Below are 21,847 nucleotides of genomic sequence, written 5' to 3' on the forward strand. Positions count from 1 at the left end.
CAGGAGGAGTAGAAGTCTCCTTTTTTCCACCACTCCTTGATTTAGGCAAGCTGATTTGGGGTTCTTTATTTGCAACAATCCGCGAACGGATGCGCTTTCGTTTCCGTGCAGAACCTTCCGGAAAACTGAAAGAAGTTCCCTCCTCAGCCAAGTCAGAGTCAGTCTCGTCATCTGACAAAAGAGAAAAGGGATTTTTGTCATTGGTCGATGGCGTGGCTGTCTTAAGCATTTCTGCAAAAGACCGCCTGGAACGTTCCTTAAGGGAGCGTTTCATTTTGTCCCCGAGCTGTTTGTACGCCGGGCACGACGAGAGAGCATGAGGAGGAGTTCCGTTGCAGTACACGCATTTTGGTGCAGTAGCTGCGCAGGCGCCATCCTCATGCTTCTCCCCGCATTTGGAGCAGCGTGCCTTGTTGCCGCAGTGGGAGGCCGTATGTCCCAACCGCTTACAATTCTGGCAGTTCATGACCCGAGGTACAAACAACCGCACAGGAAGACGAAGTTTTCCCAGCTCGATGTATTGAGGAAGGGCAGATCCAGAAAAGGTCACCCGAAACGAGTCTGTGGGGGTAAAACTCTTTTTACCCTCGCTGAGCGATACTGACTTCATTCTATGAACGGCCAGTATCTTTACCGGAGGAAGCAAGGGGTTCTTGAATCGGCCAACCGCTTGCTTCTCCAGTATCTCGGGGTTCAGGCTCGCCTCAGTGACCACGCCTTCGATCTCCACATCAGAGGCTGGAATGTACACCCTATATTCCAGTGTGAAAAATTGGGAAACAGCAATTTCATTGGCCTGTTTCAGGTTAGCGACGGTCACACGAAGTTTGTTGTGCCTAACCTTCGTTATTTCGGTCACGGCAGAGAATCGCTTTGTCAGATCATCAGATATCTGAACAACATTCAAGGGTTTGTTTTTGGGCTGAAAATAGACAACCCATGGGCCAGTCGAGTCATTCGGGTAGGCCCGCAATCTGGTGCTTTTCTCAGCCTGCCCATCGACAGACTGAGATGACGAACCAGGGATGACATCATCATTCTTCTGAGATGAATGGTCATCCATGTCGTCTTCTGACAAAACATCCATTTTGTTCAACTAGTGGGAGCGCAAAACGCTCTCCCACTGAACGCACAGACACAATACACAGAAAACACTACAAACACAGAAATACAAAATGAAAATTTAACTAATAGGGGAGTAAAAGAAACAAGAAAAAAACAAAAACTTATCTGATAATCCTATACTACTACCACCGAGCGTTATATGTGTAGGCGTTTACACAGATGGCTGGGAAGCGACGCGCAGCGTGGATGACCTTCGCTGTGGTGCACTTGATCGAGGCGCGGCACTCAGCGCACACAGGCGCACGATGAATGATGAACGATATAGATGTAGAAACGGGTGCTCACACTCGATGATGATGATACGTGAGCGGGTATGCGTAAGCGCGTATGCGTGACCACGCAACGATGATGCCCAAATTTGTTTGCGAATTTCCAATAGCACGGATTAATCTTTCCGAAAATGACACTTTCTACTAAAAAAAAACTCACTTTTCGATCAATTTACCGGGAATTATGCCAGGAGTCACTTAGTGAGAAAAAACTGATAAATTATATCAAGCGAATACCGAAAAAACTTCCAAAACAACGGAGCGCGAAACAAGTCGACCGTACTTCTTGCTAGGACGCAGTGTGTGATGAAATTATGTATCTTGACGAAGTTATTTTTAACGGATTATTTTGTATGGATAGCTGTTATAACGACTTTTTAATAATTATTGTAGCACTGCAAAAACTATTTTGTTCGCCACGATGGTGATGATGGATTTTTGATATATGATTTGATAGTAGTAGTAAAAAAAAATAGTAGTCTTCAAAGGTTTGAGCCTCGCGCGCGTATTATGGATATAGAGGACTGAATTTAACATTTGATAAAAAAAAAATGCAATTTTGAAGCTTATTTGGAAGATACCTTGAGTTAGTAGTAAGTTTTCTGGCAAATGTTGGGGGTTCGTGAGCATTCCTGACATTGCTGAAAATTATGATAGCATCAGATTGCGGGGTTGCTAGTGTAATAGGATGCTTTGTTGATTGTTCATTAACTCTTGATTGCTTGTAATACTTATGAATATTTTAGGTGGACAAAAAGATGAACTAAGAGGTAGACGCCTGAGCTTTTCCACATTTATATCGCTGTGAAGCAACTGTAAACTCTAGAGGGAATTTATTCCTGTAACTGAAACCAGTTCGATTTTGTTTGCCAACCTGGTTAAAATGTCATATTTAATTATCTTAAAGATAAATCGTCCAGCTCAAACCTTTGTAGTGGTGGGACCATCATCATCATATCCAAGGAGTATTATTTTGATAAAATTTGTGATATGTTGGCTATTTATTCAACCACAATGATAACATGTTCAGTTATCAAATCTTGATAACAGGGTATCAGAACTTGTTATAAATTTGGTATAATCCTTTGCTCGGGTTTCCCGATAAATGAAAAAAAGAAAGCAAAAGTTGTTCAAATTTGGAAGCCGGATAGAAACTCAGCTGAAGCTTATATCTAGATACCGTCCAAATAAGTTTGCTCAATAACAAGCAAGTAAACTTTCTGAAAAAAATAATTTTGAATAGAATGATGCTTCACATCAATACGAACTCGATTTTTACAGTTGAGCAGTTTGGATTTCGCCATGGGCATTCAACTACACATCAACTGTTATGAATCACCAATTCAATTCGTTCTAACAAATCTGAAGGCTGCTCAACGGGAGTTGCTCTTCTAGACATAAAAAAGCATTCGACAGTGTTTGATATGAAGATTTGATTGCTAAATGGAAAAGTTTAATTTTCCACTAATTTTATCTCAGACGTCATTTGGATCAGAAGAGACGTTTCCGTGCTACAATTTGTTCAAAAATGTGAAAGACACAATTTGAAAAAAAAATACAAGATGCAAAATGGTCGATTTTTTTGCAAAACTTTGAATAATTGCCCATAACAAACAATGATGCAAAGTTTCATGCAAATCGGGTCAAAAATTTAGTTTTTTCTGTTGGGCCTGGAATCGCCCAATTTCAAGAATATCAAACAATTATTTTAAATACCGGACTTTGAAATTTGTTTAACAGATCATTCGAAATTTAGCCCCCCTCAACTTTGAAACCTCTGAAGCTAACCTATAATGACGGATTACGAATCATTCTATTATCTACTGCCTCGCACAAAAAGCCCAGGGATTTCCCAACCCAAAGATAAATCTGCCAGCAAACATTATTAGCCTTTATTAAACAATCCATCCACCATTATTGGGGCGATGGACTCCCCCGAAAGCTTTCCGTGCGTGCATGATGATGGCACCGATAGAGACGGGTACGAATAATGGGAAGCAAACTATGTATTAGCAAACTGTCAGCAGCGGACCGATCCGAAGGAAGATTCACTCAACACAGCCAGAGTCTAGTCTGCTCCGCCGACAGAGGTCCAGCCGCAGCCTGCTCTCCTCCTCAGCCACTGATTGATGGCCTTTACAGGAGAGGGATAAAGTTGATCCACGGCAATTTGAAAATTTTGTTTGTTCAATCGAAAAAGCTTCCAGTTTGCATATTCAATCCAGTTCGCCGTTTAGATCCGTCACCGTCGTCGTCGTCGTCTTTGCTCAATGACGATCATGGGGTGATTTGGGTAGGATGGAACCGATGGACCAGACTGTGCTGAGTTTTAGGCTCCGTCGTCGGTTCGGATGGAATTCAGTGGCAGTGGAATCTCTGTGTTATGGATTGATCTACAGCAGTGACCCAACACTCCCCTCGATTGCACATACCTTGGGGTTTCCTCTGTTTGTGAATGGCGTGTTGGGAATACAATTATGTTAAGTGCAGATTAGCCAGACCTACCCAATGCAGCAGCTTCTCTGGACTATGTGAGATCGTGTGGGTGTATGTGTGTTTGTGAAAGTGTTCTGGTTGCAATAATTGATTGAATTATCCTCTGCTTTACACACATGTTCTGTCAGATTGTATCAGAGCAGCAACAGCAGAGGAGAGCTGGCATATTTAAGCGTCTACGGAGGGATTAGTTTAATCGAATGGGTGGTTTTAAACGTTTTTGTAAGCTCTTCTCATTGGCTTGAAGAAATTGTATGGACTGAAGTGAAGTTGAAGCATCTTTGCAATTACTGGGCTCTGTTTAGACACTGACACTGAATACTCGTGAAATATAGATCAAATTTATCCCAACACAAATTGATTCACCTCAACTAGCGATGGTTACCTACCTAGCAACACCAGAAGCGGTATGGTGGTCAGTCCTCCCCGTTGCCATTCCTCCAGCGAAACGGATCCATCCCCGTCGTAATCAATTTCTGTCATCATGTCTTGCAGGATCTGAAATCAAAATCGAAATAATGGCATCGGATAAATATGTGAGCGCAAACAGAAATAACAATGAAACGTGAAAATTCCCTCCGGAATATGCCATCCTTTATTAGCCGAGGCTGAACAAACAACTTAATTAGGAGGAAAACGGAGAAGCTTTCTGTGCATAAAATATCCTGAAGCATCCTCGTCGTCGTCGAGGCTGCGTGCGTACGAAGTGAGCAGATTTTCGCCTTCATTAGCGAGAAATCTCGCCGAAATGGACAAGACATCCAGTTCCCCATATATATATCTGGAGAAATCCTATTTAACACAACAAAGCACGGCGCGCCAGGATCGGATGGTTGTTGGAATGAAGCAAAGGAACTTACCGGCCTCAGTTCGGACACATCCCAGCCGAGATACTCTGCCACTGACATCATTTGATTTACGATGGCGTCCGTTTCGGCGGTGTCCAGGACGCCGTTGCCGTCGGTGTCGTATAACCGGAACATGACTGCAAGGAGGGAAATAGAAACAAAGCAGGAATATAATGTGAGGAATATGAATGCTGAAAAGTTGAGAGAGAGATAGAGAAAGGCTTGCAACGGACGGGATGCTTAGCTTTCAGGACGGAAATGTGATAAATCAGCGGTTCTCAAGCTTTTGAGTACACCGACCGAGTGAAAAAGGTGTACTGTGAAACTTTTCCAAAAATAATAGAAAGTGAGCTAGAGTGACTTGTCCAGGGATAGGATTATTAATGATTAGGGTAGAGAACTACTTCGGCCTAATCGCCCATTTTGGGCTTATGGAGCAGCAAACTTTAAATAAATCCATAATTTCAGAGTTAACAAGTCAATTATGCGTTTGGTACGATACTTTAGTTAATAAGCTACCGAACGAAGTCAATGAGAACGCGTGATATGAAGGTTTGCACCCATAATTTCCAAAAACAAAAGAAGTGCTCCGACCGAACCAATTTTTATCTTCATCCGATAGGCCGAAATAAATTCATTGGCGTTTCAATGCGTTAGGCCGAGTTTAGAATCCGTAGGCCGAGTTTAGAATCCGTAGGCCGAGTTTGGCGTCAAGAAGCAGTGTTGGATTTTTGACAATATCTCAACGATTGGTTTCACTTTATCAAATCTTACGGTACGTACGGAAAGGCAAATAAATTTGAAAGCTATCAGTAATAATAACATTCCGTTTGGTGTTAAACTGTGCTAGATTAAGAAAGACTAAGTGCGGGTTGTGCTTAATATGCCGGAAATGGGGTAGTTAACCCTACCTCCATCAAGAGCAAAATGGAAAATGTATTCACCATTATGCGGATGGAAAGGCAGTGAAGATATATATGTCACCTGCGGGAGACAGCCTTCAATACGTGCGAGTGTATGATTTGATCCGAATAATGCACTAGCGTTGGTGTTGGGGAAACACAGAAAAATTAAGCGTGCCATCCGGGAGGAATTTCCTGTGGAGTTGGGCCTTAACACGCACACTGGCGTACGCAGTGTATACACTACCCGGCATAAGTGACGACTCGCGTGGAAATGTATTGCAATACTCATTTGAATATTGCATCACTTGAAAAAGTTTAGCATCACCCAAGAAAAGTTTATATTTGCACTAAAATTTGAACAAATTCACTGTATCACTGTTAAATTATTGTGGTAAACATTCAGAAAGCTCTTAATTAGACTAGGAAAGTTTTGCAGAAAGTGATGGCTCACGGTAGAGAAGTTAGATATCACTATGGATAGTACTGAATAATTTCGAGCTAGAAATCATTTCAAATTTATTGATCCTTAGTAGATAAGTTTGAAATCACTATGAAAAATAGTAAATCATTAAATATATTTTACCCGCCATAAGAATAATATCGCTCCACGGAGAATCAGACCTGAAAAGTTTAGAATCTCGTGAAGTCGTTGCGATTCTATACACAAAAGTTTGGTATGATTTGAATTTGAAGTGAATCAGACCTGAAAAGTTTGAAATCCCCTGAATTTGATGTGAATCAGAGCTGAAAAGTTTGAAATCACTTGAATTGGATGTGAATCAGAGCTTAAAAGTTTGAAATCACTTGAATTGGATGTGAATCAGACCTGAAAAGTTTAGAATCACCTGAATTTGATGTGAATCAAACCTGAAAAGTTTGAAATCACTTGAATTGGATGTGAATCAGACCTGAAAAGTTTGGAATCACTTAAATCGGTGTGTATAAGAGCCCAATTTCCCAATTTCCCAATTTCTTTTTTATGCACTGGATCACTTGAGGAAATTCTAAATTCAATTTGTGTACAGAATCACTTCAGAAATGTATGAAATTTGATGATGAAATATTTGAAAAACACTGAATGACTCGGGAGAAGTAAAGAATCACGGTGAAATATATTGATTTTAAAACCAATATGTAAAATGGAGATTTTTTTGGGAAGTACTGATTTGGAAGTGAATAAGCGAAATAAAAAAAAACTCTTCAGGATACTTTGAAATCACTTTTTGAAGTCTTGAAGCCACTTCACTTCAGAAAATTAGGAAATACCGAAATGCTAAATAATTCTAAAAAAGTAGAAGGCTCTGTGCCTAGGGGCACGAACGGAAGCTTGACGTAGGACCGCTAGTGCACGGAATAAATGTGAAGAGCATTTAGTTCTTTTAATTGATCATTTATCTATTACCTCAACTGTTTCCGTTTTTGAATTGTAGGCGTACCAAATTTGTACTTTTTTTACAAAGAGAAAGTTGATTAGGAGAATCAATCAAAATCACTTGCACCCCTGCTTCCTAGTTTGGTTACAAGATTACAACTCTGGAGATCATTTTGTGTGGTCGTTAAGGGTTGTGGTTCTGAATATGGACAAACAAGCACAGATAAATTATATTCCAACTCTTTACTGATGTAAGCTTGATGGCCCTGAAAAGGGCCGTCTTATTGAAGAGGACATCCATGGCTATCCTACTAAATAGACATAGAATTAAGTGAATTTTGTTACACACAGTGAACAATGAATTATTGGCTCCGTAAAGCTAACGCGATTGAGCCTTCCAAATAAACGAACTAGATAAAAAAAAAAGACATCCATGGCCACTTACGCTTGGCATGTTTAGTGCACGTGACAGCATCACGGACCTCATTTTCCAGGAACACCTTCAGCACACCTCGTAGATCAGACCACGCCGTCCGAAGCGAAAATGAGGTAATGCCATACAGCAGCGTTCCTTTATATCTTTTCAGGTTAAAGCAGAATGATGTGCAACCGAGTGGTATAAAAGCTACAAAGACTCCTCCCATTATGAGTAGTTTGCTATCAAGTAGCGACACTGCCTCTTTTCCTTTTGCATACACGGCGAATGAGAACGACCCAAATTTGAGTTTAGTTCACTCATAATCGCCAAAAGTGCAGGAACTCAGCGATAAGTAAATTTGTCTCATGGTTTCCTGTGGAAAACCTAAAAAATCTGCCAGAAAATGAGGAAATTGACGAAAATTTTATTCAGTCTCGGAATAGTATCAATATATTGAGTGAATCCAATCTTTACTTCTCAAATTCGGTAATTTTTCCCTGGAAAATCCTGGGAAAACATGAGGCAAATTTACATCGCTGAGTTCCTGTACTTTATTTCTTATTTCTGAGATAACTAAACTCAAATTTGGGTCGATCTCATTTCGCCGTGATATCACCTTGAAAGATATCGGCGCCGGTGGTTAGCGTGATTACCTCTCACCCCAGCAGGCCTGGGTCCAATCTCAGTCGGCGCCACCAGCATGTTCTAAGGCATAACATCTCTGATCACGCCTTCCTTCGAGAAGTAAAGCTGTTGGTCCCCGGTTGAGTTGATGGGTCGATTGGTAGGGTCCAGATGTGGGAGCTGCCTCCATGGCGTTGGTAGCATTGGAGCTCAGTATGGAAAACAAATCTCGCGTCACTTTTTCAATAGGTCCTATCTACATTGATCGATTCTCTTCATCGACACTCTTTTTCGTAAATAAGTCGGCTTCACAAAATGTTTCCTGCCGTCTTTGTCGAATTAGATGCTAGATTGTTGCTTCTTTCATCGAAAATATCCGGCCGTGGCGATTCAAAGTTGATCAAAGTTGACCCAAATAGTTTGTACCCCTGCATCCAGTTTGATTACATGAGCATTTTTGTGTTGTTTTAACCAAGCAAAGTTTGGTGATGATTTAACCTCCCAATTCAAACAGAGAGCGTCTCTGTCACTTCAAAACGTAGATGACATCCATGGCCGCTTACGCTTGGCGTGTTTAGTTTTAGGTGACAGCATCGACAGACGACGGATGGTGGTTATCTGAAGAATTTGCGTTTGATTCTGAATATGGCGATGAGTGTGCAAAATATAATGCAATTCCATCCTCCCTATTCGCACGCACCCGAGGATCGAAGGTGAATGCCACTTCGACTTTGTTTCGTCTACTTACTACTCTCTGACGACTGTGCTGGGGAAGCAGCATATGCATGTAGGTAATTGGAGGATTTGTTAGTTAATTCGACGCTTTTGGACAATGCTGGACATTTACCAGTTTTCAATAGTTTCTTGTTGAAAATCAACATTCGAAAACATTGTTATCGATGCGTAGCCATATTTCTGATCGATTGGTGATAACTTTATTGAAATTGGACCAGGGGCAGCTGAGTTATTACCGTTCAAAATCTTTCTTAATTTGTTACATGTTCCATTTTTGGTTTTCACAAAGTGTACCCCCATATAGAAATCAAAGACGTAGTCCTACGTCAAAAGTTAAAAATTCTTTCGGATTCAATCAGAATATAAGTTTTTTGTACAGCTTAAATTTACTCTAGGATCGTTTAAACCATTTTTATTTTAACAAATCAGATTTTAGATTCCTCGAAATATGCTCCATTCACATTTATCACCGCCTTGCACATCCTGGGCATCCGCTTGATCAATTTTCTTTTAGCATCATCATCTATTTGTTGCCAACACTGCTGTAGGCATTCCCAAAGATGTTCATGATTTTGTGGTATAATTTTTCGAGTGGCCCGATCCAGCTCATCTAAGAGCAACTCGATGGGATTTAGATCAGGCGATTGTGCTGGCCAAACCATGTTAACCAATTCTCCTTTTTGTTCCTCTTCGTTTATAAATCCCCGACAGAGCTTTGACGAGTGTTTGGGGTCATTATCTTGTTGAAGGATAAAGCCCCGTCCAACAAGCCGTTTTCCGCTTGGAATTGCATTTTGCTGCAGTATATTGAGATATCCTTCTATATTGAGAATTCTGCTGATTCGAATTAAATCCCCAACACCGCTTCTTGCAAATGAACCCCAAACTAACACCGATCCTCCTCCGTGTTTACGGTAGGTACTATGCAACTAGGGTTCATTCTTTCACCGACAAGACGGCGAAAAAACACTCACCGTTTATAGCCGAATAGGTCGAATTTGGACTCGTCTGTAAATAGTACTCTCGCCAACTGGTTTGTATCCCAGTTCTAGTGATCTTTGGCCCATTGCAGTCTTTTCATAATATTGACTTCTCGAAGCAGAGGTTTTTTTTAGCAGCAATACGGCCTTTCAACCCTACTTCAAGGAGTCGTCGTCGCATTGTCGGAACGGATAGTGGTGTGCTTCTCATACTATTCAACTCTTCACGGATATCAGGGGCTGTCCGTGTTCTTTCTCGTTTACTGAAAATGGTGACATATTTGTCCTCTCTTCTGGTTGTAATGCGTGACCTTCCACATCGCTTTCGGTTCTCATGCACAGTCTCACGCACAGTCTCTTAGCAACAAGCCGTGTCGAAAGTCCTTCATTATATAGGGCCATGCACGCTGCACGCTGTTCAATGCTTGACTCCTTTCGCCTTGAGCCGAACGAACTTCGAGTCATCGAAGAGGTGCGTTTTAATGGATTTGATCCAGTTCCTTGTTTCCGAGGTCTGCCGAGGTGAACTGTTGATGTTTTGTCAACATCGCTGCGAATGATTCTAGATGCTGTTGATGCATTAATCATCGTCACAGCAGCGATTCGGTGCATGGATTGACCCATTGCAGCCATCTGCAATATCTGCGCTCGCTTATGATTGTCTACCCTCTTCCATGTTGCTGTCCTCATCCGGGAAGGAGTTATTACTGCATTCCCAAGCTTCTGGATTGTTGCAGTACGTCTTTGCCGGTTCAAACCAAGGTTGCAAAGACTCATTTCAGCTAAAATAATGTTTTTCGGAATAATAAAACCAAAAGATGGTATAATGGCATGTTTTACTTGTAACTTACAAGAAGAGGTTACAAAGTATGCGTTGGAAACATAACACCTGTAAATTTTGCTTTCTATGAGTCACAATCAGCGATTTGCTGATCGCTGAGTGAGTGAGTGAGTGAGTTTGTGAAAAATCGCTGATTGTGACTCTCATGAAGTGAAATAAACAGGTTTAATATGTCAAACACATTCTTTGCAACCTCTTCTTGTATCCTACCAATTCAAAATTTGATCATGGCATCTAATTATTTCATAATTTAGAAAAACATTGTTTTAGCTGAAATGAGTCTTTGCAACCTTGGTTCAAACTATGGAAAGTAACAATATGCAGATTTGGAAATAAAACAGAAGCAAACACACTACTTCGAAGAATATTTTTACCTGTTGTACGGGCGATTGAAAACTGATTCCGTTTCCTTAAATAGTTCAATAATTCGGAAAACGCTGCATTGAGTACGGTTTAGCTGTGCCGCTATCTGTCTAGTTGATAATCCAGCCTTGTGCAACGTTACGACACCTGAACGTTTCTCCGTAGGAATCCTTCTCAACTTTTGTATTGATTTACGGTTCTTCAAAATAGGACGTTTTTGCATTTTACGTACATGTTGTCGGCCAACGGAACCAACAGGCCTTCCCGAACGACCTCTGCTGGAGTGGTTTCCTGTTTGCTTGTGACGTTGAATTGCCCGCACTACAGTCGGCTGACTGACGTTCATGGTACGCGAGATGTGGCGTGTTGAAAACCCTTTAAAATGTAACGCAACAATATTGGAACGAGTAATGAGTCATGGATCAGCTCTCGTACCCATGATTAAGCCTGTTGAGCAGAAACTAATATTCTATAAAGCCGATGTGCTATGAGTGGTACTAATTTTTCAACAGGAGCTTTTACGCACCCTGAATATCAAACCATGAATGACAAAATAATGATTCATGGAGCTTTCTGCCACACAGAAATTTTAAAAACTAATGCCACAACAGGCAAGCAAAAGATAAACAAAAGTAGATTCAATCAAAGTGGAAACACTTTTGAACGAACAGATGTGTGATCTCAAACTCAAGCGCGAACCACTCACGTTTTGTTATGTTTTAATTTTTAAGAATATTAATTTATTTGCATCTGATATGTTAGAACTCACTTCAGAAAATGGCTTCGGTGGTGAACTGTTAAGCGTGATTGTCTCTCACCCCCGCAGGCTTAGGTTCAATCCCAGTCAGCACCGCCGGTATATTCTGAAGCATAGCATCTCTGATCTGCCTTCCTTTGGAAGGAAAGTAAGCTCGTTGGTCCCCGGTACTTTGAGTTGATGGGTCCAGTTGCAGGAGCCGTCTCCCTGATGTTGGTAGCGCTGGTGCTCAGCACGGAAAACAAATCAAGGAAAACACACTTCAGAATTATCAGGAAAATTTGAGAAATGTGCAGACACCGATAGAAAATAATTTACAATGTAAACAGTCGAAATTCAAGTGATACTTTACTTTTTTGTCCTGATTTACATCGATTTCAAGCGATTTAAAGCTTTCCACTCTGATTCACATCAAATCCAAGTGATTCCAAACTTTTCAGCTCTGATTCACATCAAATTCAAGTGATTTAAAACTTTTCAGTTCTGATTCACTTCAAATTCAAATCATACCAAACTTTTGTGTATAGAATCGCTACGACCTTGAAGTCTAATTCTCAGTGAAGCGATATTATTCTTATGGCGGGTAATATATATTTAATGGTTTACTATTTTTCATACTGATTTCAAACTTATCTACTAGATCAATAAATTTGAAATGATTTCTAGCTCGAAATGATTCAGTACTATCCATAGTGATATCTAACTTCTCTACCGGGAGCCATCACTTTCTGCAACACTTTCATAGTCTAACTCTGGCGTTCTGAATGTTTACTACAATAATTTAACAGTAATACAGTGAATTTGTTCAAATTTTACTGAAAATTTAAACTTTTCCATGGGTGATGCTAAACCTTTTTGGGGGTGATGCAATATTCAAACGAGTGTTGCAATACTTTTCCACGCGAGTCATCACTTATGACGGGTAGTGTATATATAGACGCGAGAAAGGAGATTCCCTCATCGCTCGATTTCCTCAATCGGATGGGAACCATATTTTATGAGGGAAACAAAAATATGTGTTTTTTATGCAAGATGGAGGGGCACCCGATAAATTCCTGCCCCAAGTGGATGGCCCGAAATCAAGAAAATGAACAATCAAACGAAGGACAAAAACGCAAGTGCAACAAAAATAATAGAGCGAATAACAGAGTGAAATTGGACGCGGATGTGCTGGCTGGGAGTGCACCGTTGGATGGCAACGACAAAGATCCAGAGGGAAAGGTTTTGGGCTTGGAGAAGAGGAAATGGACATTACGTCCCCGGAGCCACCCGTTACTAAACATCGGAATGACGGAGAAGAAGAAAAAATCGTACGAAAAGGAGACCAGTCGGCTGGCATTCTGGTTTAAAAATCGTTTGGAATAGAAAGGGAGTTGCGTTGACGGCAGAGAGCAAAACTCAGGTCACCTCCTTGGAAAAATAAGAAGAACTAATAAATATTGATTCTCATGAATATTATTTTTATTATTAAACTAGGCCATGTGATTCAAAAGTTATAAATTTTTGAAAAAAGTATTTTTTGAAAAAAAAACGATTTTTTTGACCACCCTAACATGGAAATGGTAACCTTAATGACAAAATAAAAAACGTATTATGGTAGGGGGAACAGCCCTATTGTTGCGGTACGTTAGCAGCGTTAGAAGCCTATTGTTGTGTATGGAGGCCATACACAACAATAGGCTTCTAACGCTGCTAACGTACCGCAACCATAGGGCTGTTTCCCTTAATTATGGTAATTTGGCATAAACACCATTAAAAGGCAGAATCAAGGTGACTACATATAGGTGTTCTAATGTGTCAAATTCATGATTCAGCCATGTTGGATCTCCTCGCCCATATAGTGACAAAGCTGTATCACCATGTGTATACCCACCATGGATAGAATAACATAGACCAGAGACGTTGAATAGAGTCACGCATAGAATGGAACAGGAAGAACCACACACTTAGAAGAAATCATGTAAATTTAGGTGTTCTGAGACTGACATATACGAGCGTCAATTTTGACATAAAATTGAGTCATAATAGCCGAGAAATTCAGCTCAATCAAACTTACTTTTCGTCGAGTAGCGAGCTTTTCAGTCTCGGAGCACTTAATTTTACATGACATGTTTGTTTACGTCTCATCCTTTATGTCAAAGATGGATTACGTCACGTGTAAAATTAGTTATTTCTAAGTGTGCAAACGAACCGTCAAACGCTGAACCAAACGAGCAAAGTAAATAAACATTACTGTTCGCTCAATTCACCAGAAAGGAGTATTGTTCTCAATGACGAAAAAAGTGTTTAATTATTTTTACGAAATATTTGATATCTGTTATTTACTTATTTATTGTTGATTCAATTAAATACAACATTTAGTGATAAAAAACAATTTCGACAATTGGGTTCTTTAGAGGTAATGAGGTAAATGCATATTCGTAATCTGCATTAAAAATGGAAACCAATCCAAAAATTTCATCAATTTTGTTACACTGGCATTATTTTAAATAAGTACGATTACATTTGCAAAAATCACATTATTAGCGCCCCTCGGTGTCACTTTGTATGGGAGTTTGTCAGTTTAGTGTCAAATAGTGCACAGTGGTCTAGAATGCAGATTTAGGTGGAAGGATATGTTTTGAGCCTGACATTGAAACTTTGGACTAAAAGTCAAAGTTGTTCCTTATAGTTAAGCCCTCATTTTTATGACAATAAATTCTAGGGTGGTTTTTATAATCATTGAGATCAAAAATCAAATTTTTATGTTTGTAGAAATTAAGGTATACATTCTTCGGAAAAGTTCTAACTGAGCTAATTTAAAGCAGTTTTGTGAAAATGAACTTTTTTGTATCTCTTAAACTGACCAAATTAGAGCTATTTTCTTGAATTGAGTTAGGGTGTATCTAAAAAAACAGTTGCTGTGCTCTAAAGGGTGATACGGTCAAAATTTGGTCAAGGGAAAACGCGTGTAAATCGGTGAAATCGTTTATTTAAAAAATCAAATTAAATTTCTTTTTCAAGTTCAATTAGTATAAAATTCAGGAAAAATATTCAGTTAGGCTTCCGCTTTTCCAAATCCGAATTGCCGAATTGAAAAAAACGCTTGACCCCTGCCATCAGATTTTGTACAGCCACCTTGTCCACCTTCTTCGCCGCAGAAAGCCAGTTTGCCTTGAACTGCTGCTCGCCCTTAGCAGTTTTTTTGGTCTTCTTTAGGTTCCGCTTGACAATAGCCCAGTATTTCTCAATTGGGCGGAGCTCTGGCGTGTTGGGAGGGTTCTTGTCCTGCACGTTGTTGGCGGCGTACCACTCCATGGCCTTTTTACCGTAATGGCAAGATGCCAAATCCGGCCAAAACAGTACGGAACAACCGTGTTTCTTCAGGAAAGGCAGCAGACGTTTATTCAAACACTCTTTCACGTAAATTTCTTGGTTGACAGTCCCGGAAGCTATGAAAATGCTGCTTTTCAAGCCACAGGTACAGATGGCTTGCCAAACCAGATATTTCTTTGCGAACTTTGACAGTTTCATGTGCTTGAAAACATCTGCTACCTTTCCCCTTCCTTTTGCCGTATAAAACTCCTGTCCCGGAAGCTGCTTGTAGTCGGCTTTGACGTAGGTTTCGTCGTCCATTACCACGCAGTCAAACTTCGTCAGCATCGTCGTGTACAGCCTCCGGGATCGCGCTTTGGCCGTCGTATTTTGTTTATCATCGCGATTTGGAGTCACTACCTTCTTGTAAGTCGATAGTCCGGCTCGTTTTTTGGCTCGATGCACGGTTGTAGACGATACACCCAGCTTATTTGCGGCATCTCGGAGAGAGAGGTTAGGGTTTCGCTTGAAACTACCGGCAACTCTCTTTGTCGTCTCAGCGGCTTCCGGTTTTCGATTTCCCCCCGATCCAGACTTCCTGGCTGTCGACAAACGTTCCCCAAACACTTTAATTACATTTGTAACGGTTGATTTGGCAACTTTTAGCGATTTTGCCAACTTTGCGTGCGAGTAGCTCGGATTTTCGCGATGCGCGTGCAAAATTTTGATACGCTGCTCTTCTTGCTTGGACGGCATTTTGACAACTGAAGAGTGATTTCCAAAATCAAAATAGGAGCAACATTCTACACACACACACCTTCAAAATGAGAGGTGTTCAGGTTTTTTAAATGCAAAATTGAAGAAATACGTCAAGTTGATATTGACCAAATTTTGACCGTATCACCCTTTAGTTTTCTTATTTAAAATTTTTAAATTTGTCTTCAAATATTTTTTAGATCTTTAGAAGGCGCAAATTTATAAAACATAATTCACAAAGGATCTGTTACCTGATTGGCATACAGTTATGCGGTATAAAATGGTTTCATGTAAAGATCCTTTTGGCATAATAGTAATTTGGCACAAAACGTTTAAATTAGCGGTTTAATAACGCAAGCTAGTATAGCCCACTGATTTATCCATGGTCAAATCACTGAAAACAATATTACCAATTACCATGTTCCCATTTTCGTGAACAGGTGCACGATATCAAGCACAAATCATGAACTTAAATCACGTTGACCAGAACTGAAAATCATGGTTTTCAGAACAGAGTTCACGTTTCTATGAGTTTTATTGCCTTTGCTGGCGTCCGGTGCACCGTAACGCAGGCGTTACGTTTATTTTGCGGAATAATGTTCACGATTCCATGATTTTTATTCATGGTGTACTTCCGTAAACTAAAATTTTACTTATTCTGAAATTCATGACTTGAGGTTGACGAATTTCGGAGCGGATTTTTCCCCGTGTAATATGCTTTAACGAAATGCTATCTAGATTTCCTTCCTACATCGTACCGATCCTGATTGGATTCGTCACCTAGCTTTCCGATGATAAAATTCCTTTGCACCGAATTTCATCTGATTATCCGAGAAAAACAAACCTGCAGCATTACTTTGCTGTGCTGGATTTGGGTGCTACAAAATACCACCATAAATCGGACCGTGGCTGATCCAATTTCCTGTTTTCACAACATCCCGGAACACCCGCTGTCCCTCCATCCCGTCCATCGCATTTGTAGGTACCGAGATAATAGTAATCGCCAGAAGAAGAAGAAGAAGAAAAAGACGATGACAATCGAATACTCACACTCCAGCTTGTCCTCCGGCCGGCCAGCCTCCAGCAGCGATAGATAGCACACGACGTCCTTCAGGGGCACCTTGAATAGCATCGGATCCAAATAGGATTGCTTTCGGGGAACCAATCGAATGTCTGTTCGGGGGTGGGGAGATAGAAGAAAAAGTTGTTACATTGTATGCTGAATATTGATATGGTCGGTGATAGGTATGGATGGATGCGATCCGTCGATCCTCGTCATGCCGTCAAAAAGTCATACGCAGAGAAATGCGTGCCTGCGTCGCTGCGATGATGGCATGGCGTACCATTATGATTGGATTCGATTGCCGCTCGTTGATGTGGGTTGGAGCCATAATGAAATACAAGTTACGACGAGCCATCAAACTTGCTCTCTTTTGGAGGCGCTCGTCACTTGCAGATTACACATCTTTTCGCACACGATATTGAATGTCGATATGAAGCTTCTTTATCAGCACTTGTTATACGATTGGTAGGTATTGAATGTAAATCTCGCAGCAGTTGATTGGGTGATTGAGCAATCGGCAGTCAATATTGTTGGCGGTTGTATCAAACTAAACGACGACAGGGGCAGAGGAAATCCTATGAAATGAAACGATGACGGCTCTGCTGGGTGTCGTTTGAGGAAGGCCAAGTCAAAAATCCATACCATTCAAACGTGAGTGGGTTGTGTGAAAGGCTGTCAGACGTGACAACACGTCACAGCATGGGGGCGCGAAGATGGCGAATCCTATGATTTTCCATAACTTGTAGGGTTAGGCTTTGAAGACCAGATTTTAGCATTGGTAGATACTAAGAACGCTATGAAATCCATCACCTTATTTACATTACAATTGAAGCAGCTCATCGCGGGAATATTTATTAAATCTAAAAAAATCGTTGGGCATCCCTACTCCCAACGCAGGGAAAACTGCATGTTGCCTGTAACCTGCCATATAACATGACACCACCGAGACGGCAACCAACCATCAGCAAGACAACCCGTCCAAATCATGACTTTGACGATGATGATGACGACGACGACCGACGGACGGCGATGGGGGGTGATGATGAAAACCTGGGTTGGTGGCCGTCGTGATTGATTTCCTTACCATCTATCCGACAGTTAACGGAATTGTTGCTCTTGCGAGATGAGTTCCGCGAAATCTGCGAATGACTATGGCTGTGGCTATGCGACGGGCTCGAATCGGCAGACCGACGGAAGGGTGCCGGCAGGATCGAGCTGCTACCACCCATCGGACTCGGCGTCACCGTCAGCATCGGGTGCACTGTTCCTGGAAGGTGTTTTTCAATTAAATTATGGAACACAGCGCTACAACTAACGCACGCATACTAACCGCTTTTGCCCTGCCTGTCACCGGTGTCGTGTCCCAAATGGCCCAGCGATTGAAGTTTATCCGTGATGCCGTGTATCCGGTCGACGAAACTGTTGCGTTGGGATTCTTGCGAAGGCTGCGGCGTCGGAAGGTCAATAATGTTGTTCAGGTTGGGAATAGACCCTGCGGGAGTGAGAAAGGCAAAACGATAATTCACAGGAAAGGAAAAGAAAGAATTGTGCGTGCGACAATCAATGTTAGGAAATGTTTCCATTTCAACTTTCCGAACTTCCCTGCCTCCGGGGAGCTTCCGATACAATTCGATGCGAGAGCTGGGACACACGTGCCGGAATTTGATCTGTCATGTCTAATACGACGTTCAAGGATTTCCGAGAAAATTGAGAAGGTTTGATTTTGAAATTCTCTGAGCTCGTGGAAAATTTACGGAAGAACACGGCACATCTTCATCTTTATTACCAACTGGAATTTTGTACGTGTCTTCAACATACTTCTCTTTGAGTACCTGCACACTCATTTTTTGATTGAAAGACAAGCCTTTACCCATTGACGTAGCTAACGGGGGTGCCCCCAGAATTTTGCGAGTTTTTTTTGAATCACCGGTATTTTGTCAAGCTTGTCTAGTTCGATGTTACTATTTTGATTAATGTCCTTTATGTTAACTGGACTAGAAGATTAAATTTTGAGAAATTATATTATATCGATACAGTACTTTTCCGGTTGTTGTCAGCCCCATCTGAAATTATAGGCTGACACAACCGGGAAGCTGACAAAATCGGGAAATTTTATTTTTCAATATTTTAACCATCAAAATGATTTTGAAATCAAGTTTAACCATTATTTATCCACTATTAATGGAATTACTGATAAATGTTTACTATTCTTACAACAAAGGGTACACCAAACGTCTCGAAAAGTTTGCGTACGATTTGTTGAGCCGGTACATACTGTTCGGTTTCCTCAAATTCCGCTTGGTTTTCATCGCTGCAACGAAGGCTGAACCTCCATATCTCAGTATCAACGTAAATACACTAGCCAGGAGCCGTCTCTTGCTACTGCTTGGTTCCGAGAAGTTCGGTATGATTCTGGCTACCGCGTTGATGGCCTTCGACACCTTCTCGTAGGGGTAGTTCTACGTGGCTGTTGAAGCCAAACGGTCGTGGACCATCACTCCCAGGCATTTCAACACGAACTTCTAGTTTATTGCGTGCTCCCCAACGGTAATTTCTGATCGCTGCAGCGCTTTAAAGTTACTGATTAATACCATCTCGCTTTTGTTGTGGGCTATCTGCAGCTTCGCTCCATGCATCAGGTTTCCAATGATGTCAATCACCTCGGTCGCCAACATTTCCATCTATTCCAGCGTCTTGCCTGTTACCGTAAGATGACGTCGTCCGCAAAGCCAACGATCTCAACTCGTTTGGGTAGCTTCAGCGTTAGACCGCCGTTTTAAATCAAGTTCCAGAGCGTTGGACCAAGGATGGAGCCTTGTGGAATTCCCAGCGCGATCCTAATCGATCTCTGTCCCATATTTGGATCGTAGATCAGAACCCGGTTCTGGAAGTAGCGTTGGTCTCCCAGCTGGAGCTGTTGAACGCATTCTTGACGTCGATCCACTTCTGTTTCGAGGCCTTCTCGGCTCTTTCCACAACTGTCCGAATTGCATCCACTTTTGCTCTTCCTTTTCGAAATCCGAACTGCCTCTCCGACAATCCTTGATCACTCTCAGTGCATTTCGTCAGTCTGTTTAGGATGATCCTCTCCAAGAGTTTTCCGAGTGTATCCAGCAGGCACTGCTACGAGTTGCTCGTTGGTGACTTCGTCGTTATCTCCCTCTCCGTCTCCATACGATGTAGATGGCCAGGTCGTTGGATCATGCTTACAGAAAAGTCCTTTCACGATGACTTTCAGGTTCTCTAAGCACATTTCAGTGGGCATGACTTGACATCTGATCTTCGTCATCACGACCCGGTGTACGTCGTTGGCAGCAGCGTCGCGACCAACCTCCAGTTGACAGTTTGACTTGCTCTGCTTTATCTCTCGTTTATGTGCTCGGAACATTCCTGTACGTTCCTCTCTGTCTGCTTCTGTTCTTGCTCTCTGAACACGTCTTCTCGCTATGAGACAACTAGCGTGGAGGGTGCTAATTGCCTCGTTGCAGCAGTAAGCTGGAGGCCATATGTTATTTAGCTCCAGTTTCCCATGGTCGTGTCACATGCTCTCGCTAACGATTCTGTCAACTCTTCCTGTCTACTGCCACTGGATTCCGTTAGCCGATGCCATATCGGATTGCCTGATGATCACTATGGGCATATAGTATCCTTCACACATTCATGTTTTCCACCAGCGACGGACTGCAGTCCGCATAAAGTGACGTCGATAATGGATTCCCGGCCATCTCTGCGAAAAAGTGCTGGTGGTGCCTTTATTGAACAGCCTGATTTCCAGCTTCGCCAGAGCTTCCAGCAGAATGTGCCCTCTTGCGTTGGTACATCAGTTTCCCCATTCCACTACCTAAGAGCAACCGCAACTCATTTTAGCAGCCCTCATCATAGCGCAGCTACCGTATCGGGGGTTGCCATACGAGTAACTAAAATAGCAGTCGGCTTCTCGGTGAGAAGCGCGTTACCAAATTTAGCAGCGCGAGAGAAAGGTTGCTATTCGTAGAAATGTCAAAATGCTCACTACCGCTACGGACTACGGCGAGTAAATTGATAACCGCGATAGCAGCGACCGGTGTGCAGAAGAGTGACTAAACTAAAATGAGAGCGCTGTGCGCTGTTAAAATAGTCCCGCAAATGACAACGACCGTTACGGTTGCTCTAAGCACTGAAGTCTCCTCCGATGACTACCGGTCTTCGTAAGTCCAACTAGCTCTTCGGTAAGTCCAACCAGCGTCTCGTGGAACTGCTCCATCGTCCATCGAGTGCGCAGCAACTACATATGATTATTCCGTTAATTTTGGCGATCACGGAACCTTCTTCTTGAATGGGGTATCTGCCCATAACTTGTATTGCAGCCGCCACCTGTGTAGTGTTACAATAATTGAGGTTTATTTGAGTTTCCTCTGTTATTATTGCGACAAAATAATTAAGTGTCATTTGGAGCGAAATGCTTAAAAAATCTTGTTGCAAACCAAAAAGTTCAGCAAAATCTTCAGGCTGACAAAATCGGGAAAAAAGCTGACAAATTCAGGGGTAGACAAAATCGGGAGCTTACAAAATCGGGAAAGCACTGAATTTAATCGATGGCATAATAAGAACGTCTTCAGAGTCTACAAATTTGCCATGAGTCAAAGGATTTTTCTAACTTCTGGGAACTTTGTAAAACTTCAAGGACTTCTAAGAACTTCAGGGAACATCATAGAAATTGATGAAACTTAGTAGAAATTTTGGGAACTTCATAGATCTTCAGAAAAATTCGTAGAAACAAGGAACTTGGAAATTTTCTGAAATCTGGAAAATTTATTTAAATTTGAGCAGCTTCGTAAAAGTTAAGGGAACATTATTTTATTTCAGGGAAGCTCATTATTGATCTGGAGCCTAAATCGTGACGTTTTTCCTATACCTAATGCATTGCTTGTCACAAAATCTTAGACCCCCTCTCCCCCCTAAAGCGTGACATAATATATGCATAAACCCTTGATTTCGTTGCTGATGCCCGAGCAGGGCAGC

At 41.6% G+C, this 21,847-nt stretch overlaps 1 protein-coding gene across 1 annotated transcript in view; it reads right to left on the reverse strand.

Moving 5' to 3' along the window:
- Dgk (diacyl glycerol kinase 1) overlaps positions 1-21,847 on the reverse strand; it is a 440,989-nt gene that overhangs the window by 60,844 nt on the left and 358,298 nt on the right. The window contains exons 7-11 of the mRNA XM_065230402.1: positions 18,177-18,338; positions 17,931-18,113; positions 16,834-16,956; positions 4,751-4,875; positions 4,280-4,388 (exon numbers count right to left, since the gene is read on the reverse strand). Coding sequence (XP_065086474.1) covers positions 4,280-4,388; positions 4,751-4,875; positions 16,834-16,956; positions 17,931-18,113; positions 18,177-18,338 — 702 coding nt within the window. The remainder of the gene's footprint in view (positions 1-4,279; positions 4,389-4,750; positions 4,876-16,833; positions 16,957-17,930; positions 18,114-18,176; positions 18,339-21,847) is intronic.

Source organism: Ochlerotatus camptorhynchus, unplaced genomic scaffold (genome assembly GCF_037179485.1).
Source record: "Ochlerotatus camptorhynchus isolate MF236.1 unplaced genomic scaffold, CSIRO-AGI_Acam_v1.1 ptg000330l, whole genome shotgun sequence".
Classification (NCBI taxonomy): domain Eukaryota; kingdom Metazoa; phylum Arthropoda; class Insecta; order Diptera; family Culicidae; genus Ochlerotatus; species Ochlerotatus camptorhynchus.